The sequence below is a fragment of the Triturus cristatus genome, chromosome 9, assembly GCF_964204655.1.
Source record: "Triturus cristatus chromosome 9, aTriCri1.1, whole genome shotgun sequence".
Lineage (NCBI taxonomy): Eukaryota > Metazoa > Chordata > Amphibia > Caudata > Salamandridae > Triturus > Triturus cristatus.
The window spans coordinates 815759342-815782240 of NC_140592.1; the positions used below are offsets into that span (position 1 = coordinate 815759342).

General features: G+C 41.4%; 1 protein-coding gene across 2 annotated transcripts in view; it reads left to right on the plus strand.

Annotated features, from left to right (window-relative positions):
• Positions 1-22899, plus strand: part of JAG2 (jagged canonical Notch ligand 2) — a 294764-nt gene that overhangs the window by 181257 nt on the left and 90608 nt on the right. For both annotated transcript variants that reach the window (XM_085626226.1, XM_085626227.1), the window contains exons 6-7: positions 17467-17597; positions 17990-18109. In XM_085626226.1, the coding sequence (XP_085482352.1) occupies positions 17467-17597; positions 17990-18109 (251 nt within the window). The remainder of the gene's footprint in view (positions 1-17466; positions 17598-17989; positions 18110-22899) is intronic.

A 22899-nucleotide genomic window follows, 5' to 3' on the forward strand; every position in this document is an offset into this window, starting at 1 on the left:
CACCCTGCTTACATTGGACGCAATAATCCTACTTTTCTGGTGATTCCGCTTAGAACGGTTTGTGATCAGGGCCAGACTGGCCATTTTGGCATTTTACTAGTAGGCTGCAGGGTATTGAGCTGCTTTCAGGAGATTTTTTGCCTGCATGACCCAAACATATCATTTATGGCACATTCTGTTTGCAGCCTCCTGCAGTGAGGGTCCGGGTTGAACATTTTTGCTAGTGCTCATTTTGGTTTTCAGTAGACCCGGGCGAAATGTCATTTACGCTGACTTAAATCAGTTCAGTATTTAACTATGTTGAGAATAGAAATATCAAAATCACAAACTCACGTAAGTGTTTGGTACATCAGTACGTTTTTAAACTATAGTTTTAATATTTTTTTCATCTACATTGCATTAGTTTGTCTAATGAATGCTGGGTACGGCCTTTGTGCGAAAGAAGGCTTTGACCTAAATGAAACTGTGGTGTACTTCAGGCACTTATTTTATTTATGCTAGAGCAGCGCAGTTAACATGCTGCACGAGTTCTCGATTACTGCGTAAACTTCCGATGAGGATGTGGAGTGAAGCTGCGTTAGCACTGCTGGTGTAGGATGCAGGCATATATCCTGTTTGAGAGGAAGCTCTATGTTACTCTTTCTTGTAAACGTGAATGCTTGACAGTTCACCATATGCCAGTGTTATGACTTGAAAACATTGTCTTGCATTTGGCTACACACATTATTCCTTGTAGTAATGATTTTCCTCGGGCATTATTGGACAATAATTAACTTTTAAAAATGGGATTTCTTTAATGAATTCAAGAGTTTATAATTAACCTTAAAATAAACAGTTGCAATTGTATATAGTTGCTTCCCAGTAATTTTAATTAGACAGACTCACGCTGTCTTGTGACAAGTTCGTGATCGTGACCTACTACACCTCGGAGACTGGCACCTCCTCACCTTGTCTCTGCATGGGGTTCTGTTTATGTGTATGCATTTAGATTTCTTCCCTATGCAGTAGTCTACCAACTAAAATTGTGGAGTGGGCAGTCCTACACTGTGAGGAGGGCTGTTCCTTTTTGTTCTGATATTTCTACTGAGTTTCAGTTTTATACCCCAACGGACTCAGTTCCTTCAAGACCACTGAAGATGCGGCTGTCCGAGGCCCCCGCAGGGTGCCACTGAAGAGGGCAGCCCTCTAGTACTATCTGGGCACCCCACACCACCTTAGGGGCATGGACTAAGGGAGGAGTCCCCCCCCAGACTTGTCGCGGCGCACTAGGCGAGCGTCACTTCCTGGGCGTGAGGACAGGGGGGGGGCATATAGGCCTCCCTCACCATCTTGTTGTTCTCTTTCGTGCGCCGGACACGGCGTCTCCCACCCTACCGCTTACCCGGCATGGTGCGTGGCAGGCAGGAGGCAGAGAATGTTGTAATGTCTTATTTCGTTGCAGGCGGAGTTACAGGGCGATCTGGAAGCAAAGGAGTACAGAAGGGTACCTCTGTGCGGCACCATAGGGGGTGCCAGAGCCAAATCCTAGGAGCCTCATGGGAGGTTCCTGAAAAACCGTGTTGGCGCCCCGTTAGTCCTTCGGGCGGTTGTGGGCCTGAACAACCGGGGGTTTGCTTTGCTACGCTCCTCCCTGAAAGGGCCGTGAGTAATAAGGGACCATGTGTCATGTGATCCGGGAAGAGGATCACCAGAAGTGGCAGCACAGATGGGGGTTCGCCCCAATGCTGCTTGGCTCATCAGGCGGGCAGGCGGGCCAGATGGTTGCCTGTCCTTGGATCGCCCGTAAGATAACCCACCATATCACATAACGGTGTATGTAATAAACCTGCAGCAATTTCACCCAAACAAGAAATGTGTTGTGTGTTTATTTATTAGCATGCATGGTACGTAGAGGGGTGGGGAAGGTTGCCAATGGTGGTAATATGCCCTTTGTGTGATTTGCATTGCTTTACGGGCAGAACATGGAAAACCCATAGATCAAAAATTGCCCCCTTCCAGAACATTGGTGACCAGCAATCACTCCCCGCGCAAGCAAGTTGCCCTGATCGCTGGAGTATGGGTACACCCAGAAGTACCCTCACCGTAAAGGATGCCTACTGCCCACTCAAGGCTGTGGGCAGGTTGCCTGTTAGTGGCAATTGAGAATACATTGAGCAGCAGTCTTTTTTTCCTTTACCCCTGGGAGAGGAGTTTAACAACTGACTCCATTTAAAATCTTTTCATTCCCCTACCACAGGGCTGCTTCACTTCACCCAACAGGTATAGTATGGCATAACTATAAAGCATATTTTATTAATTTGTTGCTCATTGAGTGTTCAATGTGAATGGCATCCTTTAGGGACACCGTGATTCTAACACAAGATGAAGGTTCACTTCCATGTTCCCTTTGTCAAAGGGACACATTTCATGTAGCTTCATCTAGCAGAATCCGCCTGGACTGTTTTTGAAATGCACATCCTGCATCTGCCAGTCATTGGCACCATTTGAGAAAATATGATAAATAAAACTGATTTTGCTGCTTTGGCAGCTCACTGTTCATGTCTCCTGACAAATAGCTTGCCCATGTTGTCAATTCTGGCCTGCAACTTGTTTAATAACACACACATCCTTGTCTTTTATCGGGAGCTGTCTGGAAATCCTAGATAACACTCAAAAAATTACATTTTAATCAATGAAATTTACATTGGTGTGGTCAGTTAGTACCACCTCTTCTTTTTGGCAAAAACCCAGGAAGATGTGCGCAATTCTATTTGGCTATAGCTTTGGAGTTTTTAATGTGGCACTTCTGATGATTGGCTCAGTCTTCCAATGTTGTGCCCATCAACTTGTTAAGAACAAACCTTGAAGGAACAGGTTATTCTATTAGTATGAGCCTGTGGAACAGCTCGGCCTTATTAGTTTGAGGCATTGCTAGACAGGAAAAGGACTTTGGATGTTGTTTTTGTTACCCATACACCTCTCCCTTTAGGCCAGGACCATCCTAAGACTTCGATAAAAGCCCTGCTCATGTGAGCTACACTAAATGAAGAGAAAGGTGTATTTCTCAGTTAAATATGTTTACCACTGAATCAGTATTAGAGAAACGATGGGTTTAGTTTGTGCAAGTCAATATGTTGTTCTAGGAGATGATAATAGTGAATACGTCAATCCTCTCAAGGTTGATCGAAATGTCAGTTGTTGCATTCACTGAAAAATAACTGCTTCTGAATAGTAATATATTAAGGGGGTGGTTGGTGATAGTCAGAACCTCATCTGTAACAAGGCAGGTTGCATAGATTCTCAGCAACCGTTAAGGTTAGCTAGATCTGCGCTACCTCTGGAGTAATGCGTGTATAAGGGACAACCAAAACAAAATTTGTTTTTAAACTCCGTGGAGAAAAAAAGAATTCTGTTTGCATGAATTGGGTTGCTTGGACACATGAACCCTTCTCATAAATTGCCAGGATGATGCTAGTCATTGCATAGGTAGCTATCCATCCTTGATGTCTGCATAAAACCACATCTTCTGGATAGATCACCCCAGGGAACGTCATCCTTGAGGCAGTTTTATATAAGTTTTTACATGGAAGGTCCACCTTTGTTCCTTTTCAAAATGCCTTTTCTGAACATTTTCTGTGTTAGGCAGGATCTCCAAAATCATCCAATGCCAGAGGAGGCTCCTCGGTTATGGCAGAGGAGCATCACCCCACTGAAAATAAAATGATAATAAAACTGTTAGCATTTTATTTTTCTTACTGAATCAGTAAGTGCTATATAAATACAATTGCCAGCCTAGTCTTAGGGCGGGGCCATCCTGACAGAGCGTCACATCAGCAGAAGGGAGGATGAGTGGATGGCACTGTAAGTGTGCATGTCGGTTTGGCCAGCCGTCTTAGAATGCCAAACCGACATGCACACTTATTTCTCCAACCCGAGCTGTGTTGTACAGCTGGGTGGAGAATATGCACAGGCTCGCTGTGCATGAGCAAGTGTCGAGTCAGCCCGCTCAGGCCAATCGCGGCGCTGCTCTAATGCTGGTAAATAGTATTACCAGCATGATAGCAGCATCTGTATTGGCCCCTTGGGTAACTGTGCGATGTGCATCAGGATCTGGAGAGGAGCACCGAGGCGGCGGTCACGGTGGAAGGTAAGTGATTTAATTTATTATTTACCACTTCCCACTCCCCCTTCCGCGTTTGTGTTGCCTCACCACTTTTAAATTGGAGCAGCCGCTACTATCCATTGCATATCATCTGATCTGTTTGGATGTTACAAAATGGGCATTCATTTTTGTCGTATGACATCTCGCATTGCTACTGTGTTCATTGATGTGGATTTTTATTGGTCTGATTGTCAGACCAATATATTTAAGGTGGCACGGACATTTGATAAGGCAAATGCAGTTATTAGTGTGTTTTAGTAATTTCTACACTCCTTCCGGACCCAGGTCTACCTCTTTTGTAGGGGTGGTTAGGTGACTCACATTGCAGTGTCTGCATGGATAGTTTCCAACAAATGATGGAAGGCCTCAATCTGTGGTTTAGATTTTGTAGGTCTGGAATATATCTAATAATCTTGTAAATTACTTTTAAAGGCAAAAAGCGGGCTATCAAACTTTAGACCTCTACTGGTCAGTTTATTCTATCGTTTATTGATGATGATCTTTACTCCATTCGCAAAAGGGCATGTATGTTGTAATACGTCAAGATAGGTTGATCATCTTTAGCCCTAGGTTCTAAAGGTGCTTCTCTATTGTTGATCTTACAAAGAAACTTCACGACCGTAACTATCCAGATAAGATCCTTATCTCATGTACTAGATGAGTATAGTGGTCTCAATCTGCTTGGGCTTCATCACAGAAAGATTTCTGCCTCAACATCTGAGATTTTCTTTTTTCCACAAGTGTGAGGTGTGCGGAAAATAGGATCTTGAACTGAAGTTCTAAGTGTCAACAGTTGGGCCTAAGGTACACTTTTAGTTTCTTTGCCACTTGCTCATATTGCCTACTTGCCCCAGGCTTGTGGCGTTCCTGGCGAGAGAGAAAATATTTTCAGAGTAAAGATAGTAGCCTTGTATACTCTGGTTTCACTATAGCTCTTCAGCCTTGACGTCCTAAGCAGTATTCTGTGATTCTTAGCCAGGGAAGTGGGGAGTGGTGTTGGATCGGTATGGCTTGGTTGACCAGCCACAGCATAAATGAAACGCTACTAGACTCAAAGGTCTGCTATAAAAACAGCTTAAATTAGGCATGCAAATTGAAATTGCACTGTTGCTTTTACATTTTCCCCGTTCAGAACTTTAAAGTTGGTGGATATAGTGGAATTAAGGAGGGAATGGTGGGGCTGCCTACTTGCAAAAAGACATAAGAAGCATTTGCCCATAACAGTCGCAACTTTGAGGTACATCAAACTGCAGCCAGCGTTCACTGATACCGATGAGCTATGCGATCGAAAAGCAGGCATTGTTGGAAGGCCGTGGAAAAGACCATTTTATCTAGACTGCTGTTGCTGCATCTGTCCTCTGTCAGTCCCCCACTACAGCGATTTCCAGGCAGGGCCAGGCAAATCCCTGAATAATATCGAAGACAGAACCTCCTCCCTTAGCGACATGCAGAAGAACTACAAACACTTCAGACCGGCAGAGTAGCAAGCTCCACCCCTCCTCTGCACATTGGTGAATGTAGGTGTATATAAGAGGGCCTCCTCTGCACTCTACTTTCCCTTCCTTTAGCCTTGTGCTGAAATTATATGCAAAAGACTTTAAATTAAATTTAAAAAAAGAAAGAAAAGTGAATGTTCTCTGGGTGAGTATTCCGTAAATACACATAATATTATTGTGTATTCTTGTATGGAGCACCAGCTGTCAGCTCTTCTCACTACATTCTAGCAGCTTAGATTTGGAAAACATCTTAAAATTTCAGCTGTGTACTTTTGGGTGTCTGGTATTTTCTGTTATTGTTCACAAACAGCTGGAGATCCAATCTTTTCGTGCAGAATAGAATAATTTAATGCAATGGTTTCTTAAAATAACTCTTGAGAAAACTGACAGGACAGCTGTAAATAAGACCAAACCCAGGTCCTGAAATAACATTTTGGATCTTTAGGACAACAAATTAGACAACCTTTAACCAGCTGTCCTTCCAGCAGCCTTCTCACTAACCTTCTCACTAACCTTTCTCTTTCCAACCAAGGCGCAACTTCAGAGGGTGTGTTAAACGCAAAGAAAACCTACGCCGAGGAGATATTATATTGCTTAGTTGAACTTTACGACCCAAGAAGTATCTTGTGAAAACGGCATATTTCTGTAACTTTTCTGATGGATAAAAACATACTGCATGTATTTTCAAACACGGTAGTGACTTGCAGCTGACAGAAATTAGTTACAATAAACTTTTTTTATAATTCAGCAAATAAATGACTGGTCTTTTGTAATATATTCCTTATAGCTTGCACTGTGTCCCAGTTTTTAAATAGAGCTGTCCCAGTTTCATCATTTTGTAGAGTTGTAAGTAGCAAAGGTGTTATTACTACATCCGTTGGTTACTTCATCTTATGAAGGATAGAACACCAAGTCAGTCCTGCTGAAATTCGATCATGTGACATGAATGTTACTAATAGATCCCTCCAGGGGGTGCTTAACTCGCTGAGACATTTTAATGGCTCTTGTAGCAATTAATTGTTTATAGTAAAGGAGCACGTGGTTTACTCGATGCCCATAGCTACTCAAAACTGCTTTTGTATTGTTTAGTCCTTGACCAGAGTAGGTTGGAATTCCAGAAGGGGCCATGCTGCTTCTGTGTAGTGGAGACCGTGTTGGCAGTGCTCCTTCACTTAGACTTTCTAGTGGAGTTTTCTCAGGTACTTGTGGACACTCCTATACATAATATGCATTCCTTGCTTTTCTAGTTGCATGTCCTATTATGGAATCTGAAGCCTGTGCCAAGAAGGGAAACCACCCTCGGAAGCGCAGATTGTACACTATAATAGAGTTTGGTCCCTCGTTTTTTCTCCCATCAAAGGGAATAATTCAAAGAAGAGCCTAAAGAGTGTTTTTGATTATTTTTGAGTGGGAGGGGCACCAACGTGAATACATCAAGGGTGTCATGGTCGGCATTACATACAGCTGAGGAATTGCCCTATTTATTAGCCAATGCATCCTGCTCACAGCCTTTTCGTTGAGTGTTTAGAGCCCCATTGTGCTGATATGAAGGGGCTCATTCCAGTCCCTGATGGCTTCCCTTGCTATTACTGCAGAGCTGATATGTCTGGGGCCTGTGCAAATGCAAGGAAGGGTGGGGATATATTCAGGAGAATGTTGGCGTTGGTATACTTATAGGCTGGTTGCACTGGCTCACCCCAGAACGTGGAAATTACATATTTATACCCCCTTAAAGTAAGTTGTCCAAATTTCTTCTTCAGAGTCCATAGCAAGATGGGCATAGTCGACAGCTCGTTACACTGTTTAAAAGCGGATGGTGACTTTCCACCAACCATGGGCTGGGGTGGAGGTTTGTTTCTGCATTATGTTTACAGAATTTTTCAGGTTGATAGCCTACATTTGCCACTGGTCCTGGTTAGAGAAAACCGCAGGACGTAGATAATCTGTAACTTAAATACAGGAGTGTGCAGGTCCTTAGGCAAAGGCTGAGAATTAGTGATATGTCAGGTCAGTGGAATGAGCTCCAATAAGAGCAAGAGCCCTCGCACACCCCGAAAGATGTAATGCTTCATCATCTGGACGGTAGCGCCAGGAGACTCCGTTAGGAGTGATAGTTTCGCTACATAAGCTACACTTTTCATTTCATTTCATTTCATGCTTCATCATCTGGACTTGATCCTCGTGGGGCCGGCGCTCCAATGTCCGACGGGCACCCACGAGGTGGCTCTTTGCTGGAGAGCTTTTAAAATTTGCAGTTTGATGAAGTGTGGGTATGAGGGGTGTGGAGCGAGTGTAGTGGGGTGAAAGAAGTGGTTTAAAATAGGTCTAGTGATGCTAGGTTTTTAGTCAACTTTACTTGTTGAGCTCACTAACCTAGTTAAAAACATTGGTGCTCGTATGGGATACTATGGTCCTAAGGAGCTATCTTGAGAAGTTTATATTTCTTGAGGTCAACATGTTTCTTACCTATTGTAGCCCCCAAGGGGTCTATTGGCAATTCATCAGGACCGGTAGTAAGAGTAACCTACACTACTAAGTGACTGATTCACCAATGTATTGTATGTAGGCAACTCAGTAATCAGTCACACCATCAGTTACAAAGCATAATTGTGTCTTGCTTCACAAACTGACCTGTATAAAAGTTAATAGGGTCTGACGGGAGACAGAGCTCCCAGTGGCAACTCATTTGTGTCGATGTGTGCGCACCTGCACCTACCCTGGCTCTGTGGGACACAGAGGTACACACATTGCCACAGGAGGTGCTGGTCAGATATTTTCATTGCCTTTGATCTCCTTTTTCATAAACGGCAGGTTTGTGATTTTCTCTCTATTCCCAGCGAATCTGCTTCAGAGATGTGTTTAAGAGTTCATCGTTCACGTTTTCTCAAAGGATCTCTACTTCTACTTGTGCTTTAGCAATGTTTATGATTATTTTGATGAAGGGCACCTTGTTAACCAGGTGATTGTTACATCGTTATGGATTCAGATAGTTCATCTTGATGAAAATCAATACTATCAAATAACCTTGAAATGCAACAATCTAAGCAGATAATGATAACCCATAAGCAAAATATTGGCTTTAAGCGGAAAATCTATTTTTTGTGCAGTAAACATGTTTGCTTGTATGAAAATTTGAAGCGCAAGAACCTTGATTTTTGTCTTGTCCAGGTTTTTCAAATAATGAATGGGGTTGCTTCTTAGCATTATTTAAGTAAATAGTAACCTCAACTAGGAATGCTCTCTTTTGTTGTGGTTCCTTTATATCATGAGTCTTTTCACACTGTGGTTCTTAAAAGGTCTCTTCGAGGCCTTAATTGTATAATGGAGGTTTTTCAGAGCAAGACTCCTATTGTGATAGCTATGCGAGATAGCTCACTCTACACTGTCATACTGCCCAAATGTTTTTCAGAAATAACACCTATGGCTTCAGTGTTCAGGGTGGTGTACGATGTACACACAACAAAATATAGCTCTTAGACATGTACTCCATTGAAGAAAAGTGGGACTTCTGTAGCTCATGTGCCCTAGAAGCATGAGGCTAGGGGCATTCAGCCATTACCTTGTATCATGCTCATGTATCCAGCACAGACTTTATGGTGCAGTCAGCTGCACAGATCTTTGGAACAAACAGATCTTCAGCCTTCTGAGATAGGTGTTTAGCAGTGCTTGCCATGTCGACCAGAATATAGGAACAAAGATTCAGCCTGTCCCTTTATGTTTGACTATATTCCATAATCCAGGATGGGGAACAATAACTGCCATTCTAAAATAGTAGACTCTACAGCTGGTAATAGTTGAATTGAATATGTTGATGAATTGATATGAGGTTGCCATTTTAGCGATAAAAGACGTATCACTGAGGATAAGCTTGAGTCCTAAGGTCCAGTAAGAACAGACCAACGTTTTGGAAGTTGATTTCATTCTTGGTCAGTGTTACTTAGAAAATTCAAAACGTGATTGGCCGGATGCTTGAACTAATCTTCACCTCTGGGCCACACTTTTGCTCTCTTTGTGTCTAGATTTGTCTTCCCCTGGTAATCCTGTATGGTCTTGATATTGTCAGCAAAATTGACAGAAGTTTATTAAGAATTGTCTCTTGCAAATGATGCAGCAACCAGAAGGTTTAAAGAAATGTCCCTAGCATGACACATTCTTTCCAGTTTGAGCACTGCTAACACTTTCGAGTGACTCTTTGATCTGATTTGCTTTTCAGTAGCATGAACGTTTATAAAATATTTACTTGTCTAAGGGACAGGAGGCTTCATAAATATACCTGTCCTGTTAAAAAACGTATGTCACTTTTGGTGCTATGCAACGAGGTGACAAAATATGGTAGTGTTCTTATTATATTAGAACTGTGATGATAGCATCTCTGATTATGCCGAAGCTCCAATTGTGCCAGAGTTTGGATTCCAATAAGGCTCTGATTTTCCACCTTTGAGCAAATCTATATACAGGAGCTGGAAGTAGGCAGGAAGCAGTAGATCCAGGCCTAGAATCCCCTATGATTCTCTGCACCTCCAAGAACGTACTTCTTTTAAGTTTATTCCAACAACTTCTCTCCAATCTCCTTCCACATTGGAAAAGTTGGAAATTAACTCCTGACAAGGGCAGGAGTAAATCTTTTTCTAGGGTGGGAAAAAAGATGCATCACTCTGAAGTTTTTGGCATGAGCAGTTGTAACCATCTATGTTACAATCGGTTTTCTTTTTTATCATACTGTTATTATACATTCAGTCTAATACTAAGTAATAAAGGCTACAAAATGATGCTGAGAGTTCCAAGAACACCGGTAAAGAATATGAGCCATGTTAAAAATGGGGTCTCTAGTTGGCAGTGGTTTGCACACTGTCCAAGTAGGGCCGCTCACTCTAGTCAGAGTAAGTTGATTACACACCTAAGATAACCCCTGCTCACCCCCTTGGTAGATTGGCACTGAGAAAACACTACCAAAGGACTCCACACCAGTTTAGACAAATAGCCAATATATGAATTTTTAAAGTTTAAATACATTTCAGTTCATACAAATCAATGGTTGAGTGTGATCAGGGCAAAGTGCCTTAGCTGCGTCAAAAAACAAAGACGTTGCGAGAAGCAGGGGACGTGAGGTGCCAAAAAAGCAGGCGATGCATCATTTTCTTACTGCTACAGGGGAGGTGAGGTGTTGGTTCCTTACTTGCGCAGGGGATGTGATGCACCATTTTTGGACACGCTGTCTTGACTCCTTTAAAAAAAAACTTGACTGTGATAAAATTATTAAAATGGAATGTATATACCACAGAACCACAAATCGTCCGCTGAAAAACGTTTACTCCAAATGAGTAGTGACCAGATCAACAGCTAACAGTTAACAAGCTGAGGAAACGCTTGAGGCAAAACAGCCATGAGAGCTGCAGCCTAGCAGAAGCTGTGGTAACTTCAAAAGCAGCACCAGGTTACAAATTCCAAATCCAGGGAAAATTTCGGTGGTGGGCTCATGGCACCAGGTGTTAAGTGCTTCTATCACATAGATGGAGTGAAGGGAAATAAGTGAAACAGGCTGGACATTTATTGAGCCAAAGGAGCCCAGGTTCTGACGATCCTCTCTGCACAAGTTCCCAACTCCAACACTGCAGTCTGTTTTGCAATGATGCAACTGTAGTCTGTACCTCCTGCCATACTAAGGTTTCTAAATTACAGTTTGTATTTCCCTCTCTCAACAACCCCTCAACTTTGACAGTTTTGACTGTAGCACATCATGAAGATTGACCATCTTCCCTAATTTTAGCAATTTTATCGTCAAATGCGATCTGCTCCATATTGCACTAGTCAAGAGGATTATTTTTTTAGATCTAACCATATTATGTATCATCTGGCCCATTCAGTGGGTCAAGCTCATAGCCCTAATATTAAAAATGTATATTCCCTTATGCTACAGGATGTTACAGCAGGCTAATAAGGCCCAGGGGCACTGTCGCCAATATGTTAATGCTTCTCAGTTAAAGGAGAGTGTTTCCTTCTTGCAGTTGATAATTGTCTTGACGCTTTTGTAAAATTTCAAATGGTAAAACAGTGGTTTGTAGTGTTACAAGAAGTGGAAAGTTGGGACTGGGGCTGTAAGCCTCCAATAATTAATTTCTTTGAAGATTGTTATCCTTCTGAACCTTTTTCAATTTTGGCATTGCGGCTTTCAGATTTCTAGCTGTGAAATAAGGTTGTAAACACATTTTTCTGTTGCTGTACATCGACAACTGTTGGAGAAAATAACTTTAACACGAGCTGGTACTCATATGAAGAAAGTAACTTTAACACAAGCTGGTACCCCTCTCAAGTTTGACTATGTCAACATGTTGTTTGTAGAGTTAAACTTAATATGGGTATATGTTGAATTGTTTTCAAATGGGCAGGTGATTTTTGTTATTCAGTTTTGGCAAATATCATAGCCAAGCTTCAGTTGTCTTTTTGGTCCTTATGTGCATGACGTGTACCTCCCTCAGCGGAGCAACTCTGTAATGTTTAGGTTGGGGGTCTTTCCTCCGCTAGCCTGGGCATCAGAAAGTAAAAAATTTATTTCACTACGGTTCCGTAGCATAAAAGTACATGGGAATTTAAAACCGAAATTAAAAGACAATTTAAGTTCATTTTACTCCCGGAAAATGATGTAAAGTCCCCCTAATCAATAAAAATGTCTTGAGAAACCCAATCCGTTGGAACCGTAATATTTAAAAGATTACATCTGATAAGAAAAACTTCTACAATCGACTTAAAAATTCTTTACAAATTGCTGAGCTATTATACTGAAACATGGGGCCTGTCTAGGATCCACACCTACAATTGATGCATTAATATAAAATGCATATGCGTCCTTAAAGTGCCAAACAAAACTAGGTGCAATCACAGTGCCGTCCCCTCTAATAACCTTTCACGACAGGGCACATCTTCTTAACCTCAGTTATTGCCAGATTAAGAGTCTAACAGACCAGAAAGCTGCCATGTTGTTGCAGAAAGTGCAGGGCAGGTCTACATTGATGTGCAAGTTGGTTTGAGTGGAGGTTCCATCACACGGGCAGAAACCGAACTCCTTCACGGAGTAGCATTTATCAGGGTAACCCAGCATTAATGGTGGGTAGTTAAGACAGAATCTTGTGAGCACAAAGCGATGCTGCTGATTCTGGATTGTAGTCACATAGGGTTGCCCACCTACATAGGAGGGAATTAGACTATAAGAAATAGCTGCAGTTTTATTCTTGTTAGACACTAATCTTCTTAACGCAGCCTTGGCTGGAAATGTCTGCCTCAACTTTACCTTACTGCATGAGAGACTTGATGTTCGTGAGGTGAAAGGATCAGAGAGCCCGATTTCCTCCTGAGTTAGTTTAACATATGAGATCCTAAGTATGTTGAGGGTAGAATGTAATTGTTGGCAATCGTCCATCACTCATTGGTTTAGCGATGCAATTTCCCTTGTCCAGATTGAATGCCAGAGCAACAGCGGGGCTAGCTTGATTTTATCTATAATATAGGGAATTCCTAACTCATCATGGCACATGGCATTAAAGCAGCTGTGTGGTAGTCCTAAAAGATTTTTTTATAAAATCGGGCTCAACACGGTGTATCTCATTAACATCCGCCGTGCCCCCTCTGTCTGCTTTGTGGCTGTTGCCACACATTTAGCTGCATAGATGGTCAACAACTCATGCACAGATTTCATCCCTAATTTCTTAATAAAGTAATAAAGTTTAGCAAAGCCAGAATGTTCTTCTCTAACATGGCCGCTCTGTTAGACACCATCTGTTTCTAAATGTACTTTGCGTCAAAGATGATACCCAAGTATAAAAAACTTGTGTTGTCACCCACCCTAAGACTGTTGATGCCAACGACAAGGTGCTTCTTTTTTTCTATTCCCACAGGTCAAAATGAAAGTTTTACTGTCGTTGACCTGTAAGTCTAGCTCCTTCATAAAAACGGTGTAATCTTCTATTAGACCCTGCACCGCTCGTCTAGCCCTTGCCACGAGCACGGCATTGTCCACATAGAGGAGTTTAGGAAGGGGACGCTTGCCAATGTATGGAACATTTCTGTCTCTCCCCACGAGGGCTTTCTTCCACTCTGTTGGTATATAGGGAGAAGAGGCAGGGGCGATAACTCGGGTATGCCTCACACCCTTTTGATCTCATACAGCTTTGTGTGTTCTTCCTCCTGGCCATAGCACACACAGGCCCTTCCCTCCGAGTACAGCTGTCTGATGAAGGTAATAATAGCATCCACTATACTCATCTCAGAAATGAGAGCCCAAAGCTTGGAGTGCGAAACACAATCAAACGTAGCAGTTAGATCCATGAATGCCAGGAACATAGAATGTTTCTTGGCAACCGCATATATGCCTATTAGAATACTCTGTTTTAGGCTTTGATCGATGGTGCCTAGCCCCTTCTTAAAGCTATACTGGGTGTCTACAAAATTTTGTTGGCCTCAGCCCAGTCCTCCAGTCTTTGCAACAAAATACGACCCATTACCTTAGCGGTGGAATCAAGCTGTAATATGGATCTGTAGTTCTTTCGGTGTGACTTCTCTCCCTTTTTATAGTTCGGAACTATGATGGTATTTTTCCACATTGCCAGTGGACCCACCCTTGTTGATGGCTTTAAGCACCTTCACAAGCAAAGGCACCCAAAAGGTTGATAGTCCATGAAAACATCAGCTGGTAACCCATCAGGGCTGAGAGCCTTACCACTGCTGCATTCGTCCTCTGCACTTCTGCTAAATCAAATACCAAAAGGGTAACATCTATGTCTTGGTCAGTGGTGTCACCAACTTCAGTAGACTCATCAGAACTTGAATATATCATTGAAAAATGTTTTATCCACCTTGATTCCGGTATATGTACATCTCTGGATGGGGCAATAGGTTCCCTAAAATATGGGGCGATTAGCACCTTCAAGCATCCCGCACTGGCCTTAACCAAGCTAGCTGTGCGAAGGTCCTTCCATGCCCTCTCCTTCAGCTCCGTTGTTCTAGCTTCGCCAGCCTCTTTATATAATGCACCTGATCTTCTAACAAGTTCTCTATCTTTCGGGTCTGTGTGCAAGACCAGAAGTAAATTAGCCAGGGCTTTTGTACAGGGCGAATCAAACCAACTTTAAGTAAGCAGCTTAATAGGGCAACATTCCAGTGACAGAGCTTGATTTATTTTGAGGTAACATGAAGGAAAGTCTGGATAACCTGCGATGGGATCACTTCTGGGTCCAAGGATACAAAGTCCTCCGCCTGCTTGCAGTTAAGGGAACCTGCAAGAAAATTTGCTTTTGTCACATTTTCTCATCTGATTGCGAAGCCATTTGTCCTCCCTTGCACCAGCTTAAGATCCACCCTTGCCCTGGGTTGAATTACCTCCTCTAATTTCAGTCAGCAGGACTGCATCGCTTGATCACTGAACCCCAAGAATAAAACCTCGGTAACATCCAACCAAGTACACAATACCTCTGAAGCAATGATATAGTCAATTGTACATTCCCTATCAATCTCCCTAAAAAAGGGAGCAAGCCGTTCTAAGGGGTCCACCACCTCGTTTATCATTGAACGGTTGAACCTCACCAAGAGACTGCTGAGGGCATCCCTGCACTCGCTGTGCTCAAAGTATACAAGGGTATCCTCCTTATTGTCTATTAACCTGCACACTGCCTTCCCAACCTTTGGGCAATGATGAACATTAAAATCACCCACCCAAAGTAGCTTCGGAGCCTTGGGATGCTTGTTGTCTATGGACCGCAGGGTTGACTCAAAAGCTCTCACCACCTGTGAGGTATTTCCATTAAAACAGTATCAGTATCAGCCCTTATTGAGAACATGTTTTCCTCTTGTAAGTGTGATGCCCTGACCCATTAAATAATATTGCCTTTCTTTTCACTTCCCCAGTCTATAAAGGACTGCAAGTGATTATTCCTTTTTAGGTCTCGCCTATGCAGCGCGCATGCGCTGCATAGGCAAAAAGACCTTTAGCGATCGCTTCGGATGTTCAGCCAAAAACGTGCACGCGTTCCATTGCCTTCAATGGCAACGCGTGCACGTCTGGCAATTCACTTGCGGGAGCGAGCAGCGCCATATGGTAGCAATTATCGCTCCTGGCGCTGCTCGCTCCAGCAAGTGAAACGCTTTCACTTTTGCCCCGTGCAGGCAGTTCTAAACGGCACAAGTTATGTAGGCTGCAGAGGAATGTAATAGAGGGCTCCAATTACTTCGTATTCAATTAACTTAGTTTTGATTTAGGGAGTATCTAAATTGGCAAGTAATTTAATTATAGAATTCTAGCGACAAGCATATATTACCGTGGGAATGTTAACTGTTGCAGTGTAATGTGTACTGCGGCTCCTAAAAATAGCATTATGACAATTTACATCTATTGCCATATCGCGTGTGGGGGGGGGGCTCACTCGCAGATTTCCTGGAGTTTGATTACTGTTGTAGAAGTGTGTGGGAGTGGTCTGGGTTTATGGGAAAAAGGAGTGAGGTGTCACCCACCCAGTCCTGTAAACATACACCACAGATCTTATTCAGCATTGAACTGTTTTGTTTAGATTAAACATTGCATAGAAACAAGACACTAAGATAAAGACTGCTATTAAAAACAAGAATTGGCATAGCCAATAGGTCTCGCCTTTGGAATCTTATAAGTGTTTAGCCATGCAACAGTTGATGCTGTTGTACCAATGATATTGTGCTGCATAACTAAATACTTATAAGGTCCCAAAGGCGAGACCTATTGGCTATGCCAATGCTTGTTTTGTGTGGAAGGAGTGAGGACGTTTGATGTTGCCTACTTAGTCTTGCAACATACAGTGAGTAGAATGAATCAGTTTATTGTAGTCCGGTTTTTCTGCGTAGCCTTGGCAATGGAAAACAGTAGTTGTGTCTAGGGGCAACAACTGATATTTGATGACTTGAATTAAACCTAGACATTTAGCACGTTTTGTTTTTAAAGTTGTTTTGTACGTAGTCTTTATTACTACTGCAACTGTTAACATTGCTGCTGTCCTATGGCAATTCCCTCCAGATTTGTCTTGTAGGAATAGAATAACAATTGCATTCTTTAGTTTAGATAATGTTTTTGCAGGTGTAATTCTAGGAGAGCCTGCTAATTAATTAACCTTCTGCAAAGGTTTTGCTGATCGGTCTTTTTTTCCGTTTAGGATGTTTTTGACATTGTACTGTCTGTTACATTTCATGTGTATAGTGCATTCCACGTGTCTTGTAGATAATGATATTAATAACATACATATTATGATAAATTTAATTGAAACAAGCTTTGGGTGATTGACGTTACTGACATGGCCTTCCAGAATATGCACATTGCAACATTGGATTCTTAACTGTGCCTTAGTTGTAGAGTTCAAATCTATGTATTTCTCCAAATTCCAAAACCCTCCTACAGCAGTAAGAGTACTTAACTCTTAGTGTTAAGTACTCAAGAATTGCTTGACAATAACAAAAATGTCAATAAAACTACAAATTGTGTTTCATAATGGAAGGCAACTAGATTTCAAAGATTGCATGACGTCTTCTATGAAACATACCGTGTCCAGTATTTTCTTTATAAACAGTTCTATTTAGATTTTCCTTTAAATGATAGTCTAGAAGGTTTGTGCCACCCCTTGTTAACCGGTACAACTCAATGTATATTGCGAAATGTTAGGCAACATTGATTTTATTGTGCCCTATGCGTTCAATATTTCCTTCTTACAGATGAGTTATATAGCATGGTCTTTAATTCTTTAGCATACTGATGATCATTGAATGATAATGATCAGCGTGCACCTCATTGACATTACTCTCTGTTCTGTTTTTTTTTTGTAGGTGTCACTATGGGTGGCAAGGACAGTACTGCACGGAATGCGTCCCCTACCCTGGCTGTGTGCACGGCAGTTGTCATGCTCCATGGAAATGCAATTGTGAAACCAATTGGGGCGGTATACTCTGTGACAAAGGTATTGTGGAACATATTAATTTTTATTAAACTCAATAATCATGTTTTCTTTCGGAAGCCATCGTCAGTTTAGTTACTACATTTTATGCATTATATTTGATGACCGATATGGTTTGAAGTCCAAAATCATGAATTTTACCGATACAAATATCCGATATGTTTTGCAGTTGATAAGAGGAGGGCTTTGCAGTTGATAAGGGGAGGGCCTTTGCTTAGTGAAACCGATATGTCTAGGTGGTTTAGCTCAAATATATTACAACACGAAACTCATTTCATAATGCATTCATCTTCCTTTTATTAATGCTTGATTGATTGGCTGTGTTGCTGAATTTGTGATCCTTTTTTTTAATTAATTTTTTTACTTATGACCGTAGTATATTTTTCTCTGTGCAGACTTAAACTACTGTGGTAATCATCACCCTTGTTCAAATGGAGGAACCTGCATGAATTCTGAACCTGGCGAATATCTGTGTGCCTGCCCAGACGGCTACTCTGGAAAGACCTGTGAAATTGGTATTTGAATTTTGTACTTGGAATTGAAAGTAAACTTAAGTAATTAAATATTTTGAGTCTGCAGTCTACACCAGTGTATTTATCCTCTGCTGTGTATTTTGAAGGGCTCTCCTTTTTGGCATTAATAAACTGAATTGTTCTTTCTTCCAAGTGTTTGTTAAAGATGTAAGTATTTGCCCTCAAAGTGAAACATCTTGAATTCCTTTTTCTAAAATATTCTAAACCGATAGGTACAGTGGTAAATTTCATCCCGGTTCCTTAGTTATCCTATTAAAACACAGGAGATCGAAAGCTTGTTACAAAATAAGTTTACAGAAACACATTCTAATTTCTATCCTCGATAGGAGTATTAGGAGTCAACTGTACATCATTATGTATCTTGAAAAATAGTTATTAAAACTCACTGGTGCAAAGGAACATATCAAATGTTTAGCTTTTTCCTCTTGGTCCTAATTTGTGCCTACCAAAGTTCTTTGTAGTGTCAACCTGTGTGAGAACATGCTTTGCAACACTAAAACACCTATTGAACATCAAGTCATAAAGTTAAAGAAGAGGAACACCAGATGTAGTGCAATGACCTACATATGATGACCTACATATTTAACTTAAACACAGTGTTTGTATACTTTAGATTTAGAGGGTGTTTAATAAATACCACAATTTCCTTGCAGAAGTAATATGTTACTTGTAGTCCATGTGCGTAAAAACTGTGGAGCCTTGTGCAAGACTTCATCTGCAAATATGTAACCCCAAGAATCAAAAAAGATCAAGGGTAGTCTGTAGTTCAAGGAACAACGGTTCCTATGTAATTGATCAAAAACAATGCTCTGGAGAAAAGAATAATATCCAGGAATTATCTAATTGGATGTGTTGTATAAATGTCATTCCACATTAAGCAAAATATAGTAGAGAACCCCCTCTGGGGTAGTCCTCATCAAGTGTTAAAATCACAAAACAAACAGGCAAGGAACATTAGGTGACCATCAATAATGTACACTATAACGGTCACTTGTTGATGGAACAGAACACTAATGCACCCCAAAGTCATATGCACATATTCAGAGGGCCAGAGTGTTTTTGGTCGATGTTTCGATCTGTTAATAATGCAGGCTCATCATCAGGACAACAGACATATATGCCTGATTACATCATTTATATGCAGAGAATATAAATAAATTATTACCTGTAGAGGAAATTAAGGAAGAAAAGGGAAAGAGAAAATAGAAGGAGTAAGAACATATCTCATCGTGCAACATGTACAAGGATAAGTAATACAGGGAGATGATATCGACCTCTTAAAACTAGTGAAGTCCTTCAGGACTATAGCACATGCCGTATGCTGGTAATAATAGCTAATAACATAGGAGGGCTGGGAAAATAGGAAGCGCTTGTACATATTGCAGCGTCTGCTAAAATGTCAGTGGGTGGCTGAGTAAGACTGGGAGAATCCTGGAAGGATAAATCTGGAATTTAAATAAAAACGAATTATGGGTTACAAATATAGGCAGACACTGCACTTGAGTGTGTGTTAGGAATTGCTAGTACCAAGGTAGTTCCAAGCGACCATCCACGATAGGGAGGAGGCATTCCATGATATGGAGCAGTCAATCAGGAATCCTCAAAAGGGCCATAATGTAGGGTCCCACATTATATAATCAGTTCTGTCCAGAATTGGGGGATCTACTTAGTATGGAACACCAGTTAGGAAATGGGAGTAAAACATATTACATTCTTCAAGGTAGTATGACAATTTCCAATTGGTAATAATAAGAAGAAGTGTGGGAGAAAGTACACCTGGACATGGGGCTAGATATATTGAGTAAAAAGGCACAAAAACATATCCGATATCTGAAAGACTGTGGCGAAAACAACACTGATATCCGAGAGAAGTTTCAAACAACCAGGTTGAAAACATATGACAAAATATATACCTGATAAGCTGCTCATGTATATCAAACTCGTATTTATGTCAAAAAATGAATTTCACAGTATATTCATAAAGAATAAGCCGTCTTAGATCAGAGCTGTCCAGTCTTCCATTGTGTTCAATCCCTTATGGAAGCTGTCCATTTTGAGGATCCATATGAGTTCCACTTAATGCAGAATTGTAGTGGTGTCACCTTCACATCCAGACATTTTCACAACTTCAGTCATTTGCCACAGAATGTCATTTTCAATGTGTCCCAGTGTATTGAAATGTTAAACCAATGGTGCGGTGGTGACTTTGCATCTTAGGCGGCTTCTATGTTGACAAATCCTTATTTGTATTTTTGGGGTAGTTTGGCCAATATATATCAAATTACAAGGAAACATGATTGCGTAAATTATATTTGTTGTATTACAGTTGGAGAAATCTTTGAGGTCAATGCATACAGTATTGTGTACAAATTCTTTCGATTTAATCGTGTAGTAATACACCCTACACTCACCGCATTTGTGATGACCCACCATTGGTGTTGATCCCCAGAAATCATGTTGTGTGAGATGAGTTCTAGATAGTGGGAGGCATGCTCTGACCAAATGGTCTTCAATGTTTGTATTCTTTTTTAAAACAATAAGAGGACGTTCCAATGCCAAATCACCCATGTTTAGAGTGTGCCAATGACAAACTACTATTTTCTTTATAATGTTGGAAATGGATGAAAATGTGGTCACACAGACTATTTTGTCTGTTTCCTCCTTGGGTTTGGAGGATAGTAATGCCACATGGGGTCTGTACCTATGCCCTTTTAAAGGACCTGTTGATTAGTTTCCAGGGGTACCCCCCTGCTCAGCAATTTTGATTTTCATGTCTCAGCTTCCTTAAAGTTATTTAGTTTTGCGAAAGAGTGTAATTCACCCTCAACATTTCTAATCATAAGGACCAAAAAGGCAATCACATTGAAGCACCTCCTGATGCCCAGTGCCGTTTTTGTATTGGTTTGTATTAATAGATCAAAGGATTGATGAGGAAAATAATTACACTGTAGCCAACACTAGATAGCCAGTGCCTAATTTGTAAAAGTGAAATACAAAATGGGTGTACTGAACCAAAGTTTTTCTTATGAGCCTGCTGTTTATGCACCAGAAAACCAGGTCTGCCTAGTCTTGATACCACCTCTTGTCTTTTTCCTTACATCTCCCTACACTTCCTGTCTTTTTGTCACTCTTGCAGTTTCTTTATCATCCCTAATTTTCCCCTTCATCATGTCTTCCTATTTTTGTTATAATCCGTATAGTCCCCTTTTCTGCCTTTCTCTGTTTTGTTCTGGGTTAAAATCTAATGATGAAAAAAAAAACATCCTTCCAAACACCAGTGCCAGCGCCTACCACCTGAAAGCACTGACAACTTAGGCACTGATATTTCCTTTATCACTTTAGTACATTATCAACGCTTGTTTGAGGTGTGGTGCTCGGCTCCTGATACTCCCTGGCCCCGGAATGACAAACATTATAACTTGTATATAAGGGGCATATGTTACATAGTTATCCTTTGGGTCATGTTAAGTATTATTGTTTTGTAGCATCTATACAGCATTTCACAATTTGTGTTCTATATTTTATACTATCTGCATGCAGCATGTTTTTTTTTATTGAGACGTGTTGAGATCTTCTGCACTTTCTCAAGACGAAAAACGAATGCAGCACAGGGTGCAAGAGTGATGGTTGGTGGTGGTAAAGAAGACAGGAGAGTGGATGGTGAATACAGTTCACCTATTGTGAGAAAAACTCCTGAGAGATGGTGAAACCAGGATCTCCTGGTATCCAAGATGATCCTGAGTATGATGGCTTGTCTGGTGGTTTGTTTCTGCCTCACTGTATCATGCTTGAGGTGACGTTGGGCAATGGGCATATTTAGATCCTATATAATGCATGGTCACAGTGACCCAAGATGACCTGGAAGTGATGGGTAGCCCAAGTAGCGCTTTCAGCATCTTTCTAGGGCCCCCTCTCCTGTTCTGATATGCAGAAGCGCCCTGTGATGACCCCGATGTGAGGGTAAAACTCAAGCAACACTGAAAAGAACCTTTTACGGGCTGATCCTGTGTCAGCTTTTTACTCTGGCCTAATTTAAGATGAGTAGGGTGGCGTAGGTATGGGATCCGGCCATGGCGGTAGCCTTCTTTATGAGGGCCTCCACAGAGTATCCTAGTGAGAAAGGATACCATAAACTGTAATTAGAGATCATTTGTACAATTCAAGACAGCAAACATAGGAAGACCCCTCATATGAAATAGCTGTTGCATCAGGACATTTATGCAACAGCCTTCCTAAATGAGACCGTTCCCTTGAGAATTGGCTTGACTGCTGCACCATTTGAAGGAGAAACTAATTAAGGGAATGCCTTCAACTAAAATGGGCATTGCCTTATGATATTGACACACCTGGCCATCTTCGCTGCAGGTGAAAAGATCTCTGACGCCTCAGGTACTACTTTGATACATGCTCAACTATTCAAAATAATCTTATGTAAAATGTAAACCACCACGAAGTGCTGTGCCCTTAATGAACAGCCCATGCTATCAAATTGCAAAGTAGGAAAAATGCACAGAATCTCATACAGAAAGGCGGTCCAGAAAGCCAAAACAGCGATCAGATCCCAACTTGGCAAAGTAAAGAACCGGCCCAGAAAACTCTTTGACATAATAGAGTCAATAGTCAGGAAAACTTTCAGAAGCCACAGTTGCAAACAACTCGCTGACATCTGCAATGCCTTCTCAACTCTCTTTAAAAACAAAATCGCTACCATAATCAACTCTGTGCCCAGCCAAGCGAGTCCCCAACCTAGTGAATCTATCATCCTCATCCAA